This window comes from Anolis sagrei, chromosome 2 (genome assembly GCF_037176765.1).
Source record: "Anolis sagrei isolate rAnoSag1 chromosome 2, rAnoSag1.mat, whole genome shotgun sequence".
Classification (NCBI taxonomy): Eukaryota; Metazoa; Chordata; class Lepidosauria; order Squamata; family Dactyloidae; genus Anolis; species Anolis sagrei.
This window is the reverse complement of record NC_090022.1, coordinates 55,167,839-55,192,020: the sequence shown is the minus strand read 5'-3', so window position 1 is coordinate 55,192,020 and position 24,182 is coordinate 55,167,839. Positions and strand designations below refer to the sequence as shown.

At 40.6% G+C, this 24,182-nt stretch overlaps 1 protein-coding gene across 1 annotated transcript in view; it reads right to left on the bottom strand.

Moving 5' to 3' along the window:
- Window positions 1–383: 383 nt before the first annotated feature.
- ABTB1 (ankyrin repeat and BTB domain containing 1) overlaps window positions 384–24,182 on the bottom strand; it is a 41,974-nt gene continuing 18,175 nt past the window's right edge. The window contains exons 7-12 of the mRNA XM_060766190.2: window positions 23,816–23,932; window positions 21,836–21,951; window positions 15,862–15,960; window positions 14,482–14,649; window positions 8,053–8,253; window positions 384–4,765 (exon numbers count right to left, since the gene is read on the bottom strand). Of these exons, the coding sequence (XP_060622173.2) occupies window positions 4,559–4,765; window positions 8,053–8,253; window positions 14,482–14,649; window positions 15,862–15,960; window positions 21,836–21,951; window positions 23,816–23,932 (908 nt within the window). The 3' untranslated portion in view covers window positions 384–4,558. The remainder of the gene's footprint in view (window positions 4,766–8,052; window positions 8,254–14,481; window positions 14,650–15,861; window positions 15,961–21,835; window positions 21,952–23,815; window positions 23,933–24,182) is intronic.

The following is a 24,182-nucleotide window of genomic DNA, read 5'->3' as shown; positions in this document are numbered from 1 at the left end:
AAATCTGTTGTCGATTTTTTCATGATCCCAACATAGACTAAGGGGTCAGGACCCACAGTTTAAGAAGCCCAGGTCTAGGGGACTTTTCATGGGAGCTCTCAGCTTTGTCCTCCTCTGTCACTGATTTCCTTACATGCAAAGTGAATATCTGAAGATGAGATGTTTCTGTCCACATAGACGCTTCTCCATGTCAGCAAGATCCCTGAATTGTTCAGGTTTCTTGCTCACATAGAGAACCTCCCAATGAGCAGGGCGTTTCTTCAGACGTGAGTTCATTAAAGCACGGTAAGTCACAGAGCAAAAGCCTTTCCCACACGAGTAAACCTGAAACTTGACCCTCAGCACTTGTTAATCGAAGAATAAATGAGGCATGAAAAGGCAGATCTAATTAAATAGACTCTTTATTGTCTCACACATGCTTATATATTAAGCTATTAAATATATTATTATATTGCCATTCTGAAAAGCTTTGCACATTCTCTTTAACAAACTGTCAGGTGAAGCCAATGTAAACAAGAGGGACCATAAATAATCAGAAGAAAAATCTTTTAAATTGGTTTACAATGCAGTTGCACTAAAAGGCAAGAACATGTTCAATAAATATAAGGAACCCATAATCTCCCCTTTTTTCTTTGCATTCAAAGTACGTAATTTTTGACTAAAGGTTGCACAGCTTGTGGTATTTGCCCACTTCATTTCCCGCAAGCCCTGATTTACAAAAGGCAATAAACTAAATCATATCTCAGACAGTTGGGATGCTCAGACAATTCACTGAGGATCTTGAACTGAGGAGGCAGAACTACTAAATGCAATCATGCCGGTAAGCCATTCTGAATTTATACAGTACTCTGAACAAAGCTGTGTTGCTGGAAAAGACCAGCCTGACTTTTGATTTCCTTGTCCTTTCACTGAAAGGGTCCCAATACTGCGTTTATCCTCAATTACCTCTATTTGTTTCACTTCGGCTGTGCTGATCCCTTCGTGTCCTTGTGTTTATTTTTTGCTCTCGCAATTCAGTGGCAGAGTTATACAAACTACGTATATCATTGGCTTGAATTCAACAGTTATCATGAAAAATGTTTCAGATGGCTAAAAGGAAGACTTGAGGAACAGAACCAAATCTCAAGAAAAATGGGAAAACCCATTCATAATAGAATAAATTATGCATGCTTTTGACCAGGGGTGAGTAACCGGTGTTCTCCAGATGGTGATGGCTGTATCTCCAACCAGCTTTCACCAGTGTAACCACTGGTGAAAGATGATGCATTCCACCACAGAAAACCACATCTCATTGTAGCATCAAACTTTGTTTTCAAAGGATCTTTAGTGAAATGCCTAAGATAGTGCACTTGCTAGGTCATTAGTTTCCGACATTTGAGCTTTCTCTAAGTCAATGGTTCTCAACCGTGGGTCCCCAGATGTTTTGGCCTACAACTCCCAGAAATCCCAACCAGTTTACCACCTGTTAGGATTTCTGGAAGTTGAAGGCCAAATCACCTGGGGACCCACAGGTTGAGAACCACAGCTCTAAGGGTTTTGGATTTGCACTGTTTCTTTAAAAAGTTTTGCCTTCCTTAGCATAAAGCCATCCCCAAAATTCTCCATCATTCATCGAGAAAATGCATTTCACTTTGTCACTCCAGAATAGGTTATATGTTGCATATATTTTATGAGTTGAGGCCTGAAGGAGACACATTTAGAGAATCAACACTGCTAAAGGATCCTTTGATATGTTCCAGAGCAGAGGTGAAACAAGACATAGTGCCTCAGCATCTCTGGGAGACCCCAAACAGACGCAATGCCATGTAGACAATATTCAGTCTTTTGGAGATATCTAGATCAAATCAGTGTGTTCGTGTACTATGCCTCTCTGGTGGTATGAATGCCTGATCTGGGAAACCTGAAACATACACATACCTCCTTCCATTTTGCTTCAACTTTTCCACAAAGCACTTAACAAAGATGTATGCCTAGCCTGGCAGATACCTTCTGATGAGTACAAGCTCCATTTTTGTGTTTGCTCAATGCTAACTAAATTCAAAAGACAAGACAGGGAAATGGGAAAGAACAGAACAGAGGGCTCTTGTCACTGTCACGGCATGGAAAACGGCGAAACCTACCCTTAGCTGAGGATGTGAATACTTATTAGCATATGGAAAGTTGAAGTTAATGAGAATCAGTATCACATATGCCAGGTCAATATTTCTACCGAAGTTAATGTAACTCTTAATAGCTGTATTACTTGAGAAGCAATCATATTCCATTCATTTATATCCCTGTCAAATGTATTAATTTTAATGCATAATTCTAGAGAGGCAATGCAGTACAAGTCTCCTGCATGATCTTGGCTAGTGTTAATAGTTTCCATGCTGTACCACACATACTTTTCTTATGTTTCTCTGTTTTCACATCACTTTCTCTCTCCCTTCCTTATCCCACCAAGGCAGGAAATGCCAAAATACTTTCTAGGATGACTCAAGAAAATTTCCTGCATTAAAACATCACTAATTCCTGGCAGCCTTAAGGGATCTTTCTTAACACATCTGGTATTTAATGGAGAAAGACAAGTCAACGGGAATGGGCATTGTGCAGACCAAACTGCTGTTACATGCAGCCCTCAATGTTATTTCAGTGTGGGCAGTGGAGAGGCAGGGCACACCACACTCAAGGTGTTAGTGAGCTTTTGGGAGGCATTATTTTAGCTCTGGCAACTACCACCCTAGTTCACACATCAACAATTCCCCAACCAGGTTGTTGTAGATTTTTCGAGATGTATGACCATGTTCTAGAAGCATTCTCTCCTGATGTTTCACCTGCATCTATGGCAGGCATCCTCAGAGGTTGTGAGGACCTCACAACCTCTGAGGATGCCTACCATAGATGCAGATGAAATTCAGGAGAGAATGCTTCTAGAACATGGCCACGCAGCCTGAAAAACCTACAACAACCCAGAGATTTTGGCCATGAAAGCCTTTGACAATATTATTCCCCAATCTTCAACCAGTTATGTAGTATATTTTATGTCCATCATGTTAACGCAGGTTACCAGAGACCAATCCGAAAAGTTCGTAACTCGTGCCCATTGAGGATATTTCTATGCCATTCCCCTAGTAGTTTGCAGGTATATTTTAATTAGCCCATAGTGCCACTCACAGAGAAGAGGGGGCAATACATCTCCTCCCACTGCAGTTCTCTTACTACTCTTGGCAACAATCAGCTTGATATAGTGACAACTATGCACATACAGATTAGCACTGTATGTGCACACTTGTGTATTAGTGCATGCCCACTAGCACCATGCTGTCAAATATCTATACCAGTGGTTCTCAACCTGTGAGTCCCCAAGTGTTTTGGCCTGCAACTCCCAGAAATCCCAGTGTTTGCCAGCTGTTAGGATTTCTGGGAGTTGAATGCCAAAACGTCTAGTTACCCACAGGTTGAGAATCACTGATCTATACTCTAAAGGGCACGGGCCAAAATTGTGTGATCGGGTTAATGAACTCCAAATTTTATAGTATACAGATCATGCCATCTTAGAATATGGATATATTAAAATGTGGTGCAAAATGTTTTGACAGCAGGTAGTAAAACATGGAGTAGGCAGTATGACAACTCTTCCCAACTTCACGGGATAATAGCATCTTCAAAAGGACGGGTTTTGGCTTCTGCTCCAAAGGAAAAGATCCCATGTCATATACACACATACTCCATATTGGTACCTGAGGATTCTCTGTACTATTACAACTAAGAATTCAGATACAAGGAAGCCCATTAAATGTCACTTCAGTACCTGGAATGGTCCTAAACTTCCATGTTTAAAGAGCAACAACAAAGGAGTAAGTGGCCAAGCATTTTGCATCGCAGATTAAGGTTGACCCATGCAACCTGGCAAAGCACTGGTAAAGCCAAAAGTGTGGAACAAAAAGACAAAAATGTGAGTGAATGTGAGCTTCTGAGGAATAAGGCATCTGAATGGCTGAGCTTCTGCTCTGTCCCAGTTGTGCAAATCTGGAAGACAAGTTTCCGGAATAAAGAAACACAGCAGTCATTTATTTTGGAAAGACGAGCAGAAGGGAAATCTAGTCACCACATCCTTGTAGCTCGGTAAAAGAGTCTGTCACCATACTTACCCTTTATAATATGGACCACGGAAAGCAATCTGATTTATTCTGAACCAGCCACTGCCTTGCATTTATGTTGCTTTAGTCTCCTTGCTGAAAGCTCCTGTGCCAATGCATTACATATTGCACCAATTAGCATCACCAGCCTATAATACCACATGTTTCAAAGAATACATTACTTAAATCGGGTTTGAAAATAATGCTAACAGTATCGTGTATTGACAGCAAAGATTTTAAACCTGAGCTGTGTTCGATGATTCTTAGGAGAAATAAAGGCTATCATAGATATTTAAAAACTCAGAAAGTGATTTCTTGCATTAAAATAAGACGGGACAACAAAATTCAAAGGGCAAGGAGAGAGAGAGAAAATGACAATCGCACTGTTAACTGAGCTCTGGGCTGATCTGCCATGAAGTCACACAGGAGATTGTCCCAGGTTAACATTCAAGTCCGATGCTGGCCAGCAGATTATCCAGAGCCTCTAGTTTTTGATTAGCTTCTTCAATGGCACTGTACGTTTGCACATTGCTGGTAATGTGGAAGCGGATGTCATCTACAAGAGGGATGGAGTCCGTCTCCTGTCTCTCCTCCACTGCCTCCGCATTCTCCTTTACTGCCACTGCAAACTCCTCAAGCTCCACTAGCTGGGAAGGTAAGAGAAATAGGGAAAAAGAAACCAGACAAACTTCAGAAAACACCTAGCACAGGGTTTTGACTTATATTTTTTTCCTTCCTGCAAAGGAAGAATCCTGATCGAGAATGCAGAATTCTCCATCATCTGAAATGTGCATAATCAAAGTACAGTGATACTTTGAGTTAAGAGTTTGATTTGTTCTGTAACTGGGCACCTAACTCAAATCACACATATCTCACAGCGAATGTTTTCCACTGAGTACATTTAAATGCTATTAATCCATTCCAGCCCCCCACCCATTTTTGCTACATGTTTCTAAATAAGAAAGAATAGATAACAAATAATGTATAATTGCACATTCATATTGAACAATAAAAAAGAAAACATGCACAATGGAGGACCTTCTTGCAGCAACACCGGAAGCACTCCAAGTGGCCAGATACTGGTCAAAGGACATTTAACCAACTACCAAACTCACAAGTTGTGTATTTTTCTGTTTGTTTGCTTTGTTCTGTTAGAAATGTAATATAATGGACTGGTTGCTCTGACACGACAAAATAAAAATAAAAAAGAAAGATCAGCTTTAAAATGGCAGAAGCACAAAATGGTGGCAAGGAAGTACAAAGTGAAGAGGCAGAAGCATCATCTTCATACTTTACTCATTTGAGCCTCCCGCCCTTCTTTGCTCTCTCTCTCTCTCACACCATGAAGCCAAATATACCAGGAATAAAAACCACACAAAATGAACCAACCCAAACTTCCTCAAAGTGGAAAAGAGCACAACAGACCGCAATTTCCCAAAGCAGAAAAGAGCACAAGGCACAGAGGATGACCCCTTGAAGCCTAATGCCTTGTACTCCCTCTGTACTCACACTAGCACTCCCTCCAGCACTAGTTCTTAACTAAAATGCTGCTGATATGTCAAAGTGAACCCTGGGTTGAGTGACAGCTCATAACTCAAAGAACTCTTAAGTTGGGATGTTCTTAAGTTGAAGTTCTACTGTATATTCAAATTCCAGAAGGAAAGGCGCATCCTTCTAAAATAAGGGATTTTGACCACTGATCAGAACAAATTGGGGGGCATGACGTCTACTTCATCACAAACATCTCTTTCTTTGTGGATAATAATCCCACTCACCAAACATTTTAATGCTCAGTATCATTTTCCTCCACTTACTTAAAAAAGCATTTGTTCCATATCCCTGAGATAAAGAACCAGATCTTTATCATCTTTTGTCTTTGTTTTGGTCACAAGATCAAAACAAACATACTTCTCTCTCATGTTTTTGAGATCCAGTATTAATTTAATTAAGGAAAAGTCACTGCTAGTTACCACTTATATCAGGTCAACTTGTCATAAAGTGAAGTATGACACACTTTAATTGCCATGGCTCAATGTTATGGAATCAGGTAGTTTGCAGTTTTAAAAGATTTTTAACCTTCCTTTTTGAAGAGTGCTGGTGCTTCACTAAACTACAAATCCTAGGATTCCACAGCAGGAAGCCATTACAGATAAGGTAGTATGAAACTGCATTAATTCTTCAGTGTAGATGCAGCCTAGGATGTAGCAAAAGAAGAACTCCCAGGCTGCTTAACAGTACTGAAGTTCAAGAGGCCCCATTTTTATTTAGAGCAGAGGGACCACTCCAAGAACCAGTTCTGGGCCCACGGCAAGCCAAGGAAAGCAGTGCTTGCTTCTTTTGAGCTGGAAGAGCAGAGAGGAGCTTTTTGAGTAAGAGAAACTGTTAGAAAATTATTTTCTTCTGTGTGTTTTCTCAAGGAGGAAAGATTTTCACACTTCTCCTGAAGGCTGTTAAGGAACGAATATTGCAGCTCATGTAGGAGTGCTAATTAGAGTCATTTATTTAAAAAAAATCAGTGAATTAATTTGGCTCCAAAACTGAGTAGAAGCAACATTGTTCCTGTCACATGGATCTGTCCATACTATAACTGGTCAAGTGTGAAACAAAACAGAAAAGCAGGGAGTCCGCTTTGCTCCAGGGAAAAATGCTACAAATGGCACTACTGACCATTTATTGCATAATTTGGAATTCATTTCTGCTCCAATTTAATTAGGGCCACTATAACTAGCTCTAAAGATCCATTGGGAAGAAAGCATAAAGCAAATCAGAGATAAGGCAGCAGACTGATTGTTGGGTAGTGCTTTGAATGCGATTTTTCTGCTTCTTGGCAGGGAACTGGACTGGACGGCTCATGAGGTCTCTTCCAACTCTTATGATTCTATGATTGTGCTTGGATGCATTTAAATCAAACTCATGCATATGTCAAAAGGTTTGAGGGCCAATATTAGGATTTTGATATGGAGCAATTCATATTCCTGCAAAAATGACTTCCAACCTCTCTGCTCCCACAAGGTAGTGGCTTAAGCCGGTCCTTAAAACAAAAAGTGAATATAACATATAGTTTGTAACAGCATTCCTTATAATGAATGGATTTGTATCTGCGGAGCACCTAAAATTGAGAATATACCACACATATTATTTTACTGTAAATTGTATGAGAAGGTGAGAGACTTGTATCTTGGTCCACATTTCAAATGGCCCCCTCCTTACTGACATTCCGGAGGAAAGTGAAGACCTGGCTGTTTGAACAGGCATTTGAATAGCAGTGCAATTGATTGTTTAGCAGAACATGGATAACGATAAAGGATAACGAGACTGGATTCTGATTCTAGTTATGAGATCTGATGGATTTGTTATATTGATGTATTGATATATTGTTGTATTGATGTTTACTGTTAATTAACTTATTATGTGATTGCTTTTAAATACCCAATAACCTTGTACTTTGTATACTGAAACTGTTGCTGTTAACCGCTCTGAGTCGCCTAAGGACTGAGAGGAGCAGTATACAAATAAAGTAAATAAATAAATAAATATTGAGAATCTCGCATCAAAACAATGTATTTTTTATGTGGCCAAGACCCCAAAATTACATAAAACAGCTCTGTATTTAAGCAAACAAGCAAAAGCCCACTGCATAGAAAGGTCTCTGACCCATAGATCCCATTGCTGGCTCCAAAGCTAACTCCATGTGATAATTATACAGGCCAAGACTCAAAGCTTATGGGAGAGCTTCTCACTCCTCAACATTTTCTCTCTTCATCTCACCCTACAGCATTCATTGCTATTCTGCAAAATGGGATAGTGTGTGTGGAAGCCTCCAGATTTAACCAACAAGCTGGTAGTACTGGTTCATAAGTTGTTTCAGTACCTCGTCAGTTGTCTTCTAGATGACTTACATATCCCATAGTTGGGCAAACCTTCCTCATGTTACCTTTTCAATGATCTTTGCCATATACTCTGTGCACTGATCCTCCAGCCGGGTCAGTTGGAACAGCTTTGCAATCTTCCAGATGCTGACAACACTGTCCTCGTCAAGAACTTGTGCCAAAGTTCTCCCGCAAAGACGTTTGAGTCCAGGCAAGAGATACATGTCTGCGACACAGAGCACCTCGTAGGCGTTCTCAGGAGACAGCTGTCGGGGGAAGGCACCTCAGTCAAAAGAGAAGCACACTGATCACACCCAACGTTTTGCCTAGAAGCAAAAGTACAACTCACTATAACATTTCCACTGCTTCATCCATTACTTATAGTATACTTGTGAGCTTAATATAAATAAATAACCTGGAGAGGTATAGCTCGTTCCAAATCTTGAATGCAGACAGAAAAACTAAACCAAGCAGACACACATCGGTCTCCAGGTATTTTGTACCAGCAAAAATACACACAGTATGAGCCTGTATCTGTGAGGGATACATTTCAGGACACCACAGGGATAACAACAAATCCTATTATTTTAAATGGGGTGAACGACAGAAGTACGAAGAAAAATTATTTGTATGGGAGGCTCCGAGTGGATAAGTGCAATCACGGAGAAGTGAAACTTTATATCAATTCTGTGGATACAGGGATCATACTTTATCTAAAGCAGAGTTTCTCAAACTGTGCTCCTCCAGATGCTTTGGACTTCAGCTCCCACAATTCCTAATAGGTGGTAAGCTGGCTGGGGTTTCTGGGAGCTGAAGTTCAAAACACCTGGAGGAGCACAGTTTGAGAAACACGGATCTAAACAATTGTCAGACATGCAAATATCTTTCATGGCATCCACCAGACATTTTGTGCATTTTCAGTGTAGAAAAACATCACTAAGAAGGTGGTCTCAATTTATTTTAAGAATTACGACTGGACTAAAGATGACAGCCTAGTACACATATTCAACCCAAAGACGATTTGATGAGGCTGCAAGATTCAGTTCTACAGAAGCTATATTTGTTTGTATTTTTTTCATAACTCTTTGCTGCTCTCAAATTCTTGTCTTATAGAAGCTCTCTTCTAATAAATTTGATATAACATTTCATATTTTGAGGGAAATACAGAATGATGGTTTATCAAGCCCCATTGTTTAACTCCCCAGAAATAATAATAATAATAATAATAATAATAATAATAATAATAATAGGATTTAAAGATTGAACTGCAAAGACTCTGGCACAAGCCAGTCAAGGTGGTCCCAGTGGTGATCGGCACACTGAGTGCAGTGCCGAAAAACCTTGGCCTGCACTTAAACACAATTGACGCTGACAAAATTACTATCTGTCAGCTGCAAAAGGGCACCTTACTGGGATCTGCACGCATTATTCGCCAATGCAACGCACAGTCCTAGATACTTGGGAAGTGTCCCACATGTGATCAAATACAAAAGGCAGAATAGCAATCTTGTTTGCTGTGCACTAATCTTGTTATGTATCAAATAATAATAATAATTAAAGTCCAGGTTCTCATGAAACAGCTCGGCATAGTTTATATAACTCGATTATAGGTTGCTAAATAACACTCTGTCATAGGATTACTGCCCACATCAGAGTCCCAAAGCCATGTCAACCAGCAATTATGTTGCATAATCTGAAAAAGATACAAACATGAAATAACAGAAAGTACATGCGAATTAAACCTGTAGCAAGAACATTAATTCACAATTTCCCTCAAGGGAGTGGCTTTTCTCCTCTGTGTTTATATAACTTATCACTAAATCAACAAAAGTGCAGTTCTTCACAGCGTAGCACTAATATTTTTCTACAATCGGCAAAAACATGTAATATATGGAACCTAAATCATTAGGATTTTTAAAAATATATAATATGCTAATGGTAGTTTGTGCTGAAGTTTATATCAAACCCCCAAAGTCATCTTGAGCACTCAAGAGAGAGCCCCTGAGGCACCACCAAACCTCCTCATCTCCCCGTCTTTCTCCATTATCAGCTGAAAGGGGATTTAAAAATGTGCAGAGATGAGTAAGGTAAAAGAACAACTTTCAACTTCATGTACTTTTCAAACTGAGGTGAGCAGCCAAGCAAAAAATTAAGCAACCAGCAGGAAAACCACCCTGTAAAAATGATTTTCGAAGACAGATGGAAAAATGGCATGAGTGGGGATGATCAACAAGTGTGTGCTTGTGGAGGGGGGAATGAAGTGTGGCTTTTCCCTGTGTCTTTTTGTTCTCCCTGCCCACTTCATCTCTGTGTTCCCTCCACTTCACACCCTATGAGTCCATTTCTGCTCTTTCTTTCCCTCCATACATGTCTGTACTTCCATCTTGCCTCTTTCTCTGGTTCATCTCAAAATACGTGTCTGTGTCAGGTCTATGCTGTCTATGTGGTTTATTTATGGCACAATTTCCCTTCTGTGAATGGGAATATTTCATGGCAGCGCTTTAGGAATGATATCCAACTGCTCACCCTAGGATTGCTTTGGCAAGTGGAAAAGCAGATCAATGGATAAAGGGAATAATTCAGGGTTTGTCTCAAAATGCCAATGAGGGGGCATATATAAGAACCAGATGGCAAGTCTCAAAACCTTAATCTTTCATTGAGCATCCTCTTTAAATAGCCCCATAAATAAGGGCTGTTTTCTCAGCACTATGAGGGAAAGACACAGAGTTCTTTCTCCCACCCTAGACATTCAGCAGATATATAAACCTCACTTGCCTAGTTTCCAACAGACCTCACAACCTCTGAGGATGCCTGCCATAGATGTGGGCGGAACATCAGGAGAGAATGCTTCTGGAACAGTGTTGCTGCTGTTTGGAAAGGAAAACAACCACACTCCAACACAATTCCCACAAAGATTTGTTCTTGGTCCACATAACCGGAAAAAAATCAACTAAAACTATTCATTTGTTATGCTGAATTTTATACTGGAATAAATCAATTGGAGCAGACACTGTGGTGATAATTCACTGACATACACAAAAAGGCAGTCATTTAATGACATACTCTTGGTTATCAACAGAAATCAATGTATTGATATGGATAATTTGAATTCCCTAATATCTGTTCTCCCTCAGTGATAATTCATGAGGAAATCTAGTTATATCTAAGGATGGTGTAGACATGCCTTATTCAACAACATAGGAGGGTTATCCAGAAAGTAAGGTTACAAGGCACGTAGCTCTCGCGGGGAATTTTCTCGGGGGAAGTTGGTATCACTGCCATGTAACGGGAAGCCAATGAAAGTGAACGAGTAGTGCCAGTTGTTAGTAGCTCATCAACTGGTGTTGCGGTGAAGGTTAGAAATGAGTGTCCTCATTCCATTTCCCTCCAAGTGTGAAGTTCGCACTGTAATACGCTACCTAAATGCTAAAGACATGAATGCCACTGCGATTAATCGTGAAATCGTTTCAGTTTATGGAGAGGATGTAATGTCAAGACAGCATGTGACAAAATGGGTACAGAATATATTGTGAGACCATGAAGAAACTTCGCAGAGCCATCCAAATCAAATGTGGGATATTGAAGGTAGGAGTCTGTCTCTTTCATGACAATGCACGTCTGCACACTGCTCATGCACCCCAAGAGTTGTTGGTTCCATTTGGTTGGGATATTTTGAGCCACCCCTCTCACAACTTTGATCTTGCACCCAGTGACTATCACCTGTTCACTAAATTGAAGGAACACCTGGGTGGAAAACACTTTTTCGAAGATGAGGAGGTTAAAATTGAAGTGACGAACTGGCTGAAAAAGGCGGAGGGAAACTTCTATGACATAGGCATCAAAAATTCATCCCATGGATGACAAAATGTATTGAACTGAATGGTGATTATGTGGAAAAATAATGTAATACCTATGCTACAATCCGTGTAAGTTTTATTAAAACATATTCATTCTTTGTATTTTAAAAAAAGCTTATAACCTTACTTTCCAGATAACCCCCACACATTTTCAACATAGTTTTAGAAGTCTAGTGTGCAAAGAACATTTAAAGTCCAACAGCACTGCAAACAGAACACAGAAGGGGAACAGACACCATGTAAAAGCACCACGAACCTAAACGAATAGACCACACTGTAGCTGCATCCCAAAGATGGTAGCAAAGATGCCCACTACAAGTTATGGAGAAGTGTTCAGTCTGTGAAGGCTTGTGGCATTCTCCAAGAAGAAAGAGGCTTCAGTCCTGCTACAAAAAAGCTGCCTTGGTCTTTAAAAAAAGACCAGCAACAAGAGTCCTTTCAAACCTCCCTTATGAACTAAAGGAAAACAAAGACAGATGGCTTTATTGGCAGCTTCATTCTTGCCCTGCAGGAAGACAGATCAAAGGAAAGGGGAGACAGAAAAGCCTCAAAGAGAATTCATTCCACAGAGCAAAGTGTGCTCTCCTAACTCTCCATCCAGTCCAGACCAGCAACGCAAGTACCCACCAAATGCAATCCATTCCAGATCAATAAACTTGGGAGTGGGACCTGGATAGCAGCTAACTTTGCTACTGGAAAAAGATGACCTTCCGTTTCTTCTCAGGATAAATTTTATTTCACTAAAGGATGGTGGATAGAAAAAGAGAAGGTAGCTCTTTGCAAAAATCAGCCAGTATCTAAAATCTCCCAGTGAGGGACAGTGGCAGCTATTCTTCCGCTCTGAATATGCTCCTACTTCCCAGTGTGCAGTGTTTTGGAGCTCTCTACCATGGACGGCATGGATACAATTTCTTTGGAGACAAGAATTCTACCTCCCACTTCTCCTGTCACTCCAGTAGCCAAGGGGAGTTGGGAGTTGTTTTGATGCATATTTGCTTTTCAGGGCATTAGCAAGAGGTTTGACAAGCCAATATTTTCCCAGAGGCTTCTTCTGAAGGTCCTCATTACTGTGAATGGCCTTTGCTGATGGGTTTTTCATTCCGCAAATTCAGTATTCCTGGCTGTTCATGTGCTATTTATTTATTTATCGTGTCATCCGCAACCAGAACATTGTATTACATTTCTAACAGAACAAAACAAACAGATAAAAACACACACACACACACAAATTTTGCGAACTTGGTAGCTGATTAAATGTCCTTTGACCAGTATCTGCCCACTTGGAGTGCCTCTGGTGTTGCCGCAAGAAGGTCCTCCATCGTTCATGTGGCAGGGCTCAGGTTGCATTGAAGCAGGTGGTCTGTGGTTTGCTCTTCCCCACACTCGCATGTCGTGGATTCAACTTTGTAGCCCCATTTCTTAAGATTGGCTCTGCATCTCGTGGTGCCAGAGCGCAGTCAGTCAGCACCTTCCAAGTCGCCCAGTCCTCTGTGTGCCCAGGGGGGAGTCTCCCATCTGGTATCACCCACGGATTGAGGTGCTGGGTTTGAGCCTGCCACTTTTGAACTCTTGCTTGCTGAGGTGTTCCAGCGAGTGTCTCTGTAGACATGTGTTCCTAAGCACTTGAACAGTAGGGATGCCACTGGGCATTTCACATCTACTTCTTTTTTGTGTTCTTATTAAGCAGTGCCTGCTGCTATTTCAAAGCCAATGTAACTCCTTATGTCTGCTGTGCTGAGATATGTTCGAAGTACTGAGTAAAAGATGCAGTACTCATACTACAAGGAGCAGTCCCAGTTAGGAATATTTTGGCGGGGGGGGGGGGTTATATCCATGACTTTGGTCTCAATATGGAAGTAGAATGTTATACAAAGAGCAAAACATATGCAGGGTATATCTAAGTATGTTGCAAAGTATGTGGTGGTACTGCCCTCTAGCGGCAAGAGGGCCACACAGTGTACTGTAATGCTTTTTGATTTCCATAGATAGATATTGTTCCATTGGCATCAGAAAAATAAACTACATGAAGGACAAGGACTGATAATAGGAAAAATATGTTGATGTAAAGGAAATATTTTTGAGGAGAAAGAACCACCACGAACAATTATGGACAAGTGTGGAATATAATTCACTTCTAGCTCCGAATAAAGCATAGGCCTGAGAAAGATAAACAAGGTACTCAGGATTCATGACAATAAGCAAAAAATTAGAGACATCGGTTAATGAACCAATAAGGAGCTAAAGGAGAATGATAACTCATATTCAGATTCCATCTACACTGCTATACAATGCATTTTCAAACTGCATTAGATAATTAATGTAGACTCATAACATATAGTTCAATACAGTTAAACTGCATTATAGGGCTGTGTAAATCACAGAATCATAGAGTTGGAAGAGCAAAGACAATAAGCAAAGACAATTTCACAAGGTAATTCTCATGATCCTATGGTTGTGATACTGTCAAGGGGTCAGGCCGCACTGATCAAATTTAATGTCTCCTTCTAGTGCTCCTTGTATTTCTTTGCCAATGTAAACTAACGTCAAAACTACACAGAGCCCTTTCTGTCCCTTGCCATTGCCCTCTGGATTGCAATGTATAAACAAATCAAAGATGACCAAGAAGCCAAGCCTCACCTCTGTGTCGTCACTGTAGATGTAATAGAGGACCCTGATAAAGATCTCCTCCGAAATATCATGAAGGGTCACCACAGGAATGCTGGGCTGCGTCTGCAGCTCCTCGCTTTCAGAAAAATGATCCTCTAAGAGGGCTTTGAAATAGTCACTGCGGCCACAGAAAAATGCCTGCAAGCAGAAAATAAAACAAGCCTGAGACACTGGCATCTTCTTAGCTAAAAGGAGCAACCAACCAAGAAAGCAGCCCAGAAACACTCTGGGACCACATGATGTACAGCATTTCAGATCTACCATCAAGGAAAGAATATTCAGTGTTGTAAATATAGCAAAGGAAAAGGTCTCCCCTTCACCTTAAGTCTGGTTGTGTCCAACTCGTGGAGGGGCTACTCATTTCAATTTCTAGGCCGAAGAGCTCCCATTGTCGGTAGACACCTCCAAGATCATGTGGCCAGCATGACTGCATGGAGCACTGTTACCTTCCTGCCAAAGCGATAGCTATTGATCTATTCACATTTGCATGTTGGCAGAATCTGGGCCTAGCAGCAGCAGCTCACCCCGTCATGTGTATTTGAACCACTGACCTTCCAGTCAGCAAGACTTGCAATTTAGCAGTTTAACCCGCTGCATCACCGCAGCCCCTATATTATAAATGTAGACTCTCACGTTATTTCACATTACTTAGTTCCCCCCTTTATTCAGCTACACATCTACTGTATAGTGTTACTGGATTTAGACAGCTACGTTCGCCAGTTCAATCACTGCTTCCAGAGACCAAAGACATGCAATGATTTTCTGATTTTAAGGCAGAAGCACCATTGTGAGTGGCTGCAGATCTGTAATTGCTGTTTCCTCTGCATCAGAGAACTGCTGCTACGTGTCTGAGGGAAATAACTACACATAATCATTTAATGCATTGAGAAAAACTGTCAATCTAGTAAGTTCTATCATTTTGAACATGATAAAACTGCAATCTGGTTTTTTTTAAGTAAGTTGATTATTAATGAATGTAGTCCTGCTGTGACACCCCCCCCCCCCCCCAGCTGCCATTCAGATAACGTACCTCTGCCAATAACCTCTCGTGAATTAAGATTTGGTGCACTATCCCTAGAACTCTAATGGGAAGGAAGCCCATGAATCTCAGTGGAAATTACTACCAAGAAAACATGCATAAGGTTATGCTACAGATACTTCACTTGTTAGGCAGGGCTGCAATAAGAAATACTGGGGGTGATTTCCTTTGAACCGTGTTTTCCAAGTTTAGTTTCAAAACCAGCAGCTGGATACGTGTATGTCTTTTTTTGTCTTAAAAAAAAATCTTCCTCTTTGTTCATGTTGAAAGATTCAAGAAAAACAGCACTTTTGAAGTCGAAAAGCACGTACCTTGTGGCACAAGAAATTGTAGTCTGCTACCCGGAAACACACATCAGGACAGCTGCTGAAGTTGTCTGTGCTGTCGAAAGGCAACTCTCCAAAACCTACCTGTACACATAGAAAAATTCTGTTACTTTCTCTTCATAAAATCCATTTAAGGACAGGTGCTTTAATATTTGTTGTTATAGTCAAACCTGAAAATATGGGGGTGGGGGGAGAGCAACTGCATATAATGTGAATTTGAGACATAAGGATTCCTTTTTACCTGGGCCAGACAGCTGCAGCCTACTTTGTAATGTTTTATCAAAATTAAAAAGTGAGCCAAACTTGGTTTAAGATTTTTGAAATCTAGTAAGTATAGTTTCCTTCTGGGAGTGTCATGGGTAGGTGAAGATATGATTATACAGTTGCGTTAATAGAAAATAGGATAGTCCGAGGCTGTGCTGTGATGCCAGATAGAGAACACATTATCCTGACTGACAAGCAGCAAAACTAGCCTATAGTTACCTAATGAAAATGGAAGTGACATACACTTTTAGAAATAAAATTTTTTATGTCCAGAGCCATTCGCTAGAGAGAAGGGGAAAGGAAGCAGTTAATATTGCCTTCTAGTCCATCTTACGTTTTTTCAAAGAACCTGCACTTTGTGCATGGAGAGGGGAATACCACAAAATACATACAGGCTAACGGGGGAAAACACAGAGAGGGAAAAATCTCCTGTTACAAATCTGTGTCCTAAATAAATTTTAATGCTTGAAGGACTCCTAAATGTACTACATATTTATTTCATTTTGCAAGAGTACCATGCATGTGTAAATGGTGTTTTTCATTAGCCCAACCTGTGGGTCCCCAGGTCTTTTGGCCTACAACTCGCAGAAATCCCAGCCAGTTTTCCAGCTGTTAGGATTTCTAGGAGTTGAAGGCCAAAACATCTGGGAACCCATAGGTTGAGAACCACTGTCATAACAGAAAGGCAACAGCCATGTTTCAGGTTGTGAGTGGACATAGCAATTCCAGATTTCAAATCTAAAATTAATAGAAAAGTACAACTATTGTACATCCAGTACTGTAGGGCATCCAGGATAGTCCGGATTATGGCCCAGTTTATTAATGCCTTTCAATATCACAATTAATTAACATTGCTCCATAGATTGTTGCTGATACATCACATTGCACATTAGCAGTTTACTTTTGTTGGCAAAATTATTAATTGGGGAGTTTCTATCAGTGATATTGCCACACTTGAATCTCAGTTTTAGACTTTATCATATTGGGAAGGAGAGGGAGGGAAAGTTTAAGTTTAGTGATCTAATAAGGAAGTAATCTGTAAAATGCCAAAGTTAATCATTGTTGAGTATTCGTGTTTGTAAGTAATTTCTATTCCACTTGAAGGCACAGATTATAATCCCCTGCTCTCTACCTCTCACCTTCACAAAACACATAATTCCTTGTGCACACTATGAAACAATGGGCCAGGCTCAAGTAGGTGTGGTGTCCACATTCCACACATGAATCCAATTATCATTTGGGAGGAATAGTTTGACAAATGAAGTACACATCTGATACGAGAGATGTTTTTTCATATCTTTATGCCAGAAAGGAGAATGTACACATGTAATTATTTCTTTTTGTTTCATTTATATGCTGCCTTTGTCCTGGACCATGACCCACGGTGGCTCACAAAAGCACAGGCTATTTCTGTCTCTCACCACACCACATTTCCCAAGCATTTTAAACACTGCTTCTCGATTTCCCTCAAAATGTTATAGGGCTCAGTAACAAGGCACAATCAATTCCACAAGGAAAGAGTGGCTGGAGAAAAAAATGGATTCCTTTTCACCCCATTTTCCCATGAAAATGGTTTTTAACATTAAATCCATGGCACACTTGAGAGATAAAAATGGAAATGCAGGAGGGCAGCATCTCAATTTAAGGGTCACCAGCCTGCTCAAATGGTTAAAGATGAAAACAATGGGACACCAGAGTCCGTGCCTTTTTTGATTGTTTAAATCAGAAGAATCCAGTGCCTTTTCTGAATGCCCTTTAACTGCAACAGTGATTCTAAAGCTATCTGAGGTGATAGACCAGCAATGTGTAATCCTGTCAATTGCTCCCACTTTGCTTGATAATAATAACTGCATATTTTGTGCTATCTGTATGTGCGTCCTTTCTCAAATTGCCTGTTGATTTATGGGAACCCCATGAATTTCACTGGGTTTTCTTAGGCAATATATACCCAGAGATGGCTTTGCCTGATCCTGCCTCTCAAATACAGCTCACAGCACTTGGCAATAATGGACAGAAAGTGCACTCCTAAAACAGAACTGAAACACCATTGTGCAATGCAATATGAATGAAAATGTGTTTATACAACAACCAGGTTAGATTTGCTTCACCATATGCTGAAACATATTCGGCTTCAAATAATTGACTTCTCAGGGGAAGCAAAAGAAATCTGCACAATATTGGCAGAGGGAGTAGATAAAGGGGGGAAAATCAGTGTAAAAGAAAACAACCGTCTACTTGGCAAAGAGGTATTTGGCGAATGCAGCTCAGGAGTAACCTGACACATTCCAAAGAAAAAATGCAAGGCAATAAACTACTCCTCATTTATGATGTTAAAGCTTACAATGAATTTGCCACGGGGAGCTTATTCCGGGCACAGCAAAACAGTATGTTTTATTGAACTGTTGAAATGTGAAGTCCTTAAAAGCTTCTTTAAATGAAGACCACATTTCATTTGTTTACTCTTGTTGTGGATCCAAATAATAAAGAGAAAAATCACATGAAGTAAAAAGACTAAAATGGTTTTACTTAAAATTCAAAACCAACACTAAAGGGATGATTACTAAGATACTGGTGAATATGTTTTAAATCCAGTCATGGGATGAATCAATCGGGTTTGGCTTCATGTTACTTTCACAAAACCAATACAAAGATGTTTAGGTGTTCTGCTGAACATCTTCACTTCTGAAAAAGGGACCCTGGCATCTCCACCTGAATACAGGTTTGCATTTCCTCTGCATTTGGAAGCACAGGAACCTGTCTTATAGTGATACAGATCACCAGTTTATGGAGCGCAGTACTACCAGCTCTAACTTGCGATAGTTCTCCATGGTTGCAAGCAGAGCCTTTTCTAAGCCTTCCCTGAAGATTTCTGGTATTTCCTGATAACCTACCCTCCAAGTACTAACCAGATCGGACCCTGTTTAACTTTCAAAATTAGATAAGACTGGATGTTTTGAGGGTGATAAAGATCTCTGGGAGAAAAAACATCTCCCCAACACCATGTTCCCTTCTTAGGTATGAAAATGTGTGACATTTTGAGAAAATTGAGAATACAAGAACTCTCTAGTATATGTAAGATGAACTACATTGTAATACGAAGTATCTTGTTTTACAGACGTACCTGCACTATATTATACCAAGGTTGTTGTTTCTTTGTTCAGTGCTTCCGCCTCTTCATGACCTCATGGACCAGTCCACGCTAGAGCTCCCTGTCAGCCAAGGCCACCCCCAGCTCATCCATCCATCTTGCCCTTGGTCGACCCCTCTTCCCTCCATTTTCCTCAGCATCATTATCTTCTCCAAGCTTTCCTGTCTTCTCATTATGTGGCCAAAATATTTCATCTTGGCCTCTAATATCCTTCCCTCTAGTGAGCAGTCGGACATTATTTCCTAGAGTATGGACTGGTTGGATCTTCTCGCTGTCAAAGGCACTTCCAGAATTTTCCTCCAACACCACAGTTCAAAAGTGTCTATCTTCCTTTGTCCAGCCTTCCTTATGGTCCAACTCTTGCATCCATAGGTTACTGCAGGGAATACCATTGCATTTGCTATGTGGATCTTTGTTGCCAGTGTGATGTCCCTACTCTTATACCAAGGACTAACAGACAATTTTTAATTTGGAATGAGCCAAGCTAAATATCCAATATTGCCTAAATATCCTAAAGGCACCGGATCCCATCTGATCTTGGAAGCTCCACAGAAACATCCCTGGTTAGTACTTAGATGGGAGACTGCCAACAAATACCAGGTGCTGTAGGTTATTTTTCAGAGGCAGGAACTGACAAAACTGCCTGTGAGTGCCCAAGAAAACACTTCAGTATTCATGGGTTCAACATAAATTGATAAGTGACTTGAAGGCACATACAGCAACAAAACTGATCACGTGCATGTGATTGTATTCCTTGTGAATTTTGTAAAACCCTTATAAAAGCAAAGACAAGAAGGAAAGCTGGCACTTGAACAAGCCAAATGTGGTATATTGATTATTAGGAAAACATTCCATATGAATGAGGTAAATGGCATTTGCTGCAGATTAAAATACAGAAAGATCACGTAACACATACATGCTTATCAAATTTGGAGATAATACCAAACTCGGGGAGTAGATAAGACAGAAACAAAACAAGCTTGACAGACTGGAGAGCTGGGCCAAAACTGACAAATTGTAGCAGAGATAAATGTAAAATGTTACACTTAGGTAGGAAAAAGGAAATCAGAGAGTTGGAAGACACTATAAGGGCCATCCAGTCCCACCCACCTACCATGCAGGAATACATGTTAAAAACATTCCTGACAGATGGCCATTCAGTTTCTGTTTTAAGATCTCAGAAGTAGGAGAATTCACTACACTCCAAGGCATCATATTCCACTATCAAATGGCAATTACCATCAGGAAGATCTTTCTAATATTCAGGTGGGATCTCTTTTCCTACAGTTTGAATCTATTGCTTCGAATCCTATTCAGTGCAACAGAAAACAAGCCTACTCCATCTTCAGTATGACATCCTTTCAAATATTTGAACACGGCTATCATGTGCTCTTTTTAACCTGCTTACTGGAACTAAACATACCTCTCTAAGATGCTTGTCATAAGGCTTGGCTTCTAGACCTTTGACCACTTTGGTCACACAAATATAGGGTGGTGACAACAGATTTGATAGTAGCACATGTGAAAAGACCCTAGAGGTCTTCCCAAACTTCAGGGTAAGCATGAGTCAACAGCATGACACAGCAGCCAAAAAAAAAACCCAATTAGGAATATAGTAGATGGAGCAAAGGAAGTAGCAGTTCTATTTTGGTTTGGTCACACATCACCTGGAATTCCATCATAGTAAAATGAAAATATTGACAAACTGGATCATGTTCAGAGAAGAGTGACCAAGATGATGATAGGTCACTTTACATTTCTCCTAGTGACAGAAAACATACATCTCTTAGCCTGTTGGCAGATGTGTCGATGCACTCACATTATGCTTCTTGGCGGCTGGCACAGTAAGAGTGATTCAGCAATGGAATCAATTGCTTAGAGAAATGCTGGGGTCTCCTCCAGATGTCTTCAAGGAGAACCAGGATGGCTACCTGCTGAGGATGCTCCAGCTGGAGACACTATATTGAGCATGGGCCTATGAGGCCACTTCCAATTCTATAGTTCCACCTGGCTGGCCTTATAATGCTAAACTTGATATCCTTTAGACTGGTCTTAACTAGTAGAGAAAGCCTTCTCATGGAAATTCAAGTGAAGAGATGTTCTACAAGGAGTTAGAACCACTTGTCTTGAAACTCTGAAATGCACTTGGGTATTGAAACTGTTTTCTAAATATTCACAATACAGTTTTATTCTTCAGCAGTGTATGCTATAGAGGAATGAGAAGGAATGTTAGAAACCAAATACAGTAAAGCAGGAAATTCTATCTTCCACAGAATAGTAGTGTAGGAAATTCAATGCAGGCTCATTGCAGGACAGTTCATAATAATATAGACATTCTAAGACTAGACTAAATATAAAGGGGGAAGGAAGATGAAAAGAAGAAATAAATGCTGAACTGGTATGCTTGCAATATGGAAACAGGAGTTCAAATGTACCCAAATGATAACTGCGAGGCCCAAGGAAAAGAAGCAAGGGGAACTGAATACCGAAGTGGAAAAACTCAGTAAGGAGAGAGGGTGAGATGGAGAGAAATGAATGTTTTCCTACCCTGAGTTCAGCTGGAAGGGCACAGTCTGCTAGCAGAGCCAGATCTTCCTGCAACCTTGAGTTACCTGTGGGCTCAATTGTTAGCACCTTCACGCAAGTCCCTGGCTTGGAAGAGACTGAAAGAAGCAAAACAAAAACAGATCCAACATCCAGAATGCAGAGCACACTATGGACATCTTTTGGGAAAGGTTACTTATCTTTGGGCTGAATTTAATGTTCTGCTGCCAATTAAAGCTGAATTTTCACCCCAGCTCATGTAAAAGCAATAAGCAAAAATAAGATTCTCACATAGGGCCTCTCGCCACCTTTTTCAGAACAAATCAAAGCAGAACAGATGGCTTAGGATTTGATGAGCCATATTTAAATCCCAAGGAACCCAACTCTTGAAAGTTAAAAGATTGTGTTGCAATGTGAATGGGTCCAACAAAGTCACAATGTCAGGAGAAACCAGGAAATACTTTGTGAACACTGTTTACGTATTTACAATCATAGGGGTTGTTTTTATTCAAAACAAAGCTCCTTTGGCTTCTACAAAATGAAATGCAGCCAGTTCTATTCATCTCAGTAGTAAAGGTAAAGGTTTCCCCTTGACATTAAGTCTAGTCATGTCCAACTCTGGGGGGGGGGGGGGGTGTGCTCATCTCCATTTCTAAGCCAAAGAGCCGGTGTTGTCCGTAGATGCCTCCAAGGTCATGTGGCCGGCACAACTGAATGGAGCACCATTATTCACCTCAGCACAAATATAATAATAAATATAATAATAAATACATAAATTGCAAGTGTACCTAAGAGCCGCCGCAAACTAGCCTCCTGCGGGAGCAAACTGTGCCAGCACGTCCATGATGTCATGAGACTCCGCCTCTCTCTCCGCCCCTTTCTCCGTGCCAGCGTGGTTTTTCCTTTGCTAGGGCAGCATTGCCAGCGTACTCTTGTTGTTGACAGAATTCAATAACGAGAGTACGCTGGCAATGCTGCCCTAGCAAAGGAAAAACCACGCTGGCACGGAGAAAGAGGCGGAGAGAGAGGCAGAGTCTCATGACGTCATGGACGTGCTGGCACAGTTTGCTCCTGCAGGAGGCTAGTTTGCGGCGGCTCTAAGGAAGAGCAAAATAAATTCTAATGCACTGTGGATTACGTTTAGCAGATGCTTTATGGATTACATTATGGATGTACATGTTAGTTTGCTGTAAATGGAAGATGAGCCAGAATAACTAGTATAGTGAAATGGTGTGTTGAAATTAACACTGAATCATGAAAAAAACCTACGTTTTTCTGATGTAGCACTGGTTTCTCATATACTTATTACATTGAGTCATCTCCCTGTTTCCCATCCTTATAACACTATCTTGTCACCTAGCTCCAGCAGACATGAGTCCTTTGTCTCACTCTGGCCATTCCACAGATATATAAACCCCTTTTTCCTAGTTCCAACAGACCTCACTACCTCTGAGGATGCTTGCCATAGATGCAGGCGAAACATTAGGAGAGAATGCCTCTAGACCATGGCCATATAGCCTGAAAAAACCTACAACAACCCCACTATCTTGTCAGCTTCCTGCCACAGTGGGCTTCATTTCAAGAAGACCTCTTTATCCTTATGGTTAACACAAATAAACTGGGCTTTAAAAAAAAAAGGAGAAGGGATGCTACAATTCTGGCACCTTCAGAATAAAGTGCTTATTGCATGAGGTTTTGTAGCCAGCAGACGCAATAGGCCAGTTATCACTGTGATAATTTAGGAGACTTTCTTAGGTTACAAACCAGGAGGCCTATAAAGAAGGATTCCTGTGCCAGTTATCAAGTTAAAACTGTGGCAGAAACAAAGTTAGCCTGACAGGCATGAATTGGAAAGATTTGCTCTCCCCAAACCTTACCCAGAGATGCCAGTGTTCTTGATATTTAACAGATTACCACACCAAGCCAAACCCTGATAGTTACTGCACAGGATATAAAGAGTAGTAGTGAGACTGGGAAACTTACCAAATTCATAGACCTTTTTACACTTGGTTTCCAAATCTTCAATGAGATCCTGGAGCCGACATTGCTTAGCCAATCTTTTGCAGTCACTCACATATTCAACATCTATGTCTAATTGACCTAGCAAAGAAAAACAGACCAAAACCAAATAATTATTTCAATTAGCTCCTTTATTGTCTCCCTTGTTATTCAACAAAGTGCAATACATCCTTAAAAACCACAGCTGCAAATGTAAGCTTGGGCACCACCTTGTGGCTTGAGGAAACACTGCATTTATGTTTTCTAAAACCAACCACTTATAGTTAAGATTTCATCACACTAGAGATGCTCTAGTGCAGTGGTTCTCAACCTGTGGGTCCCCAGATGTTTT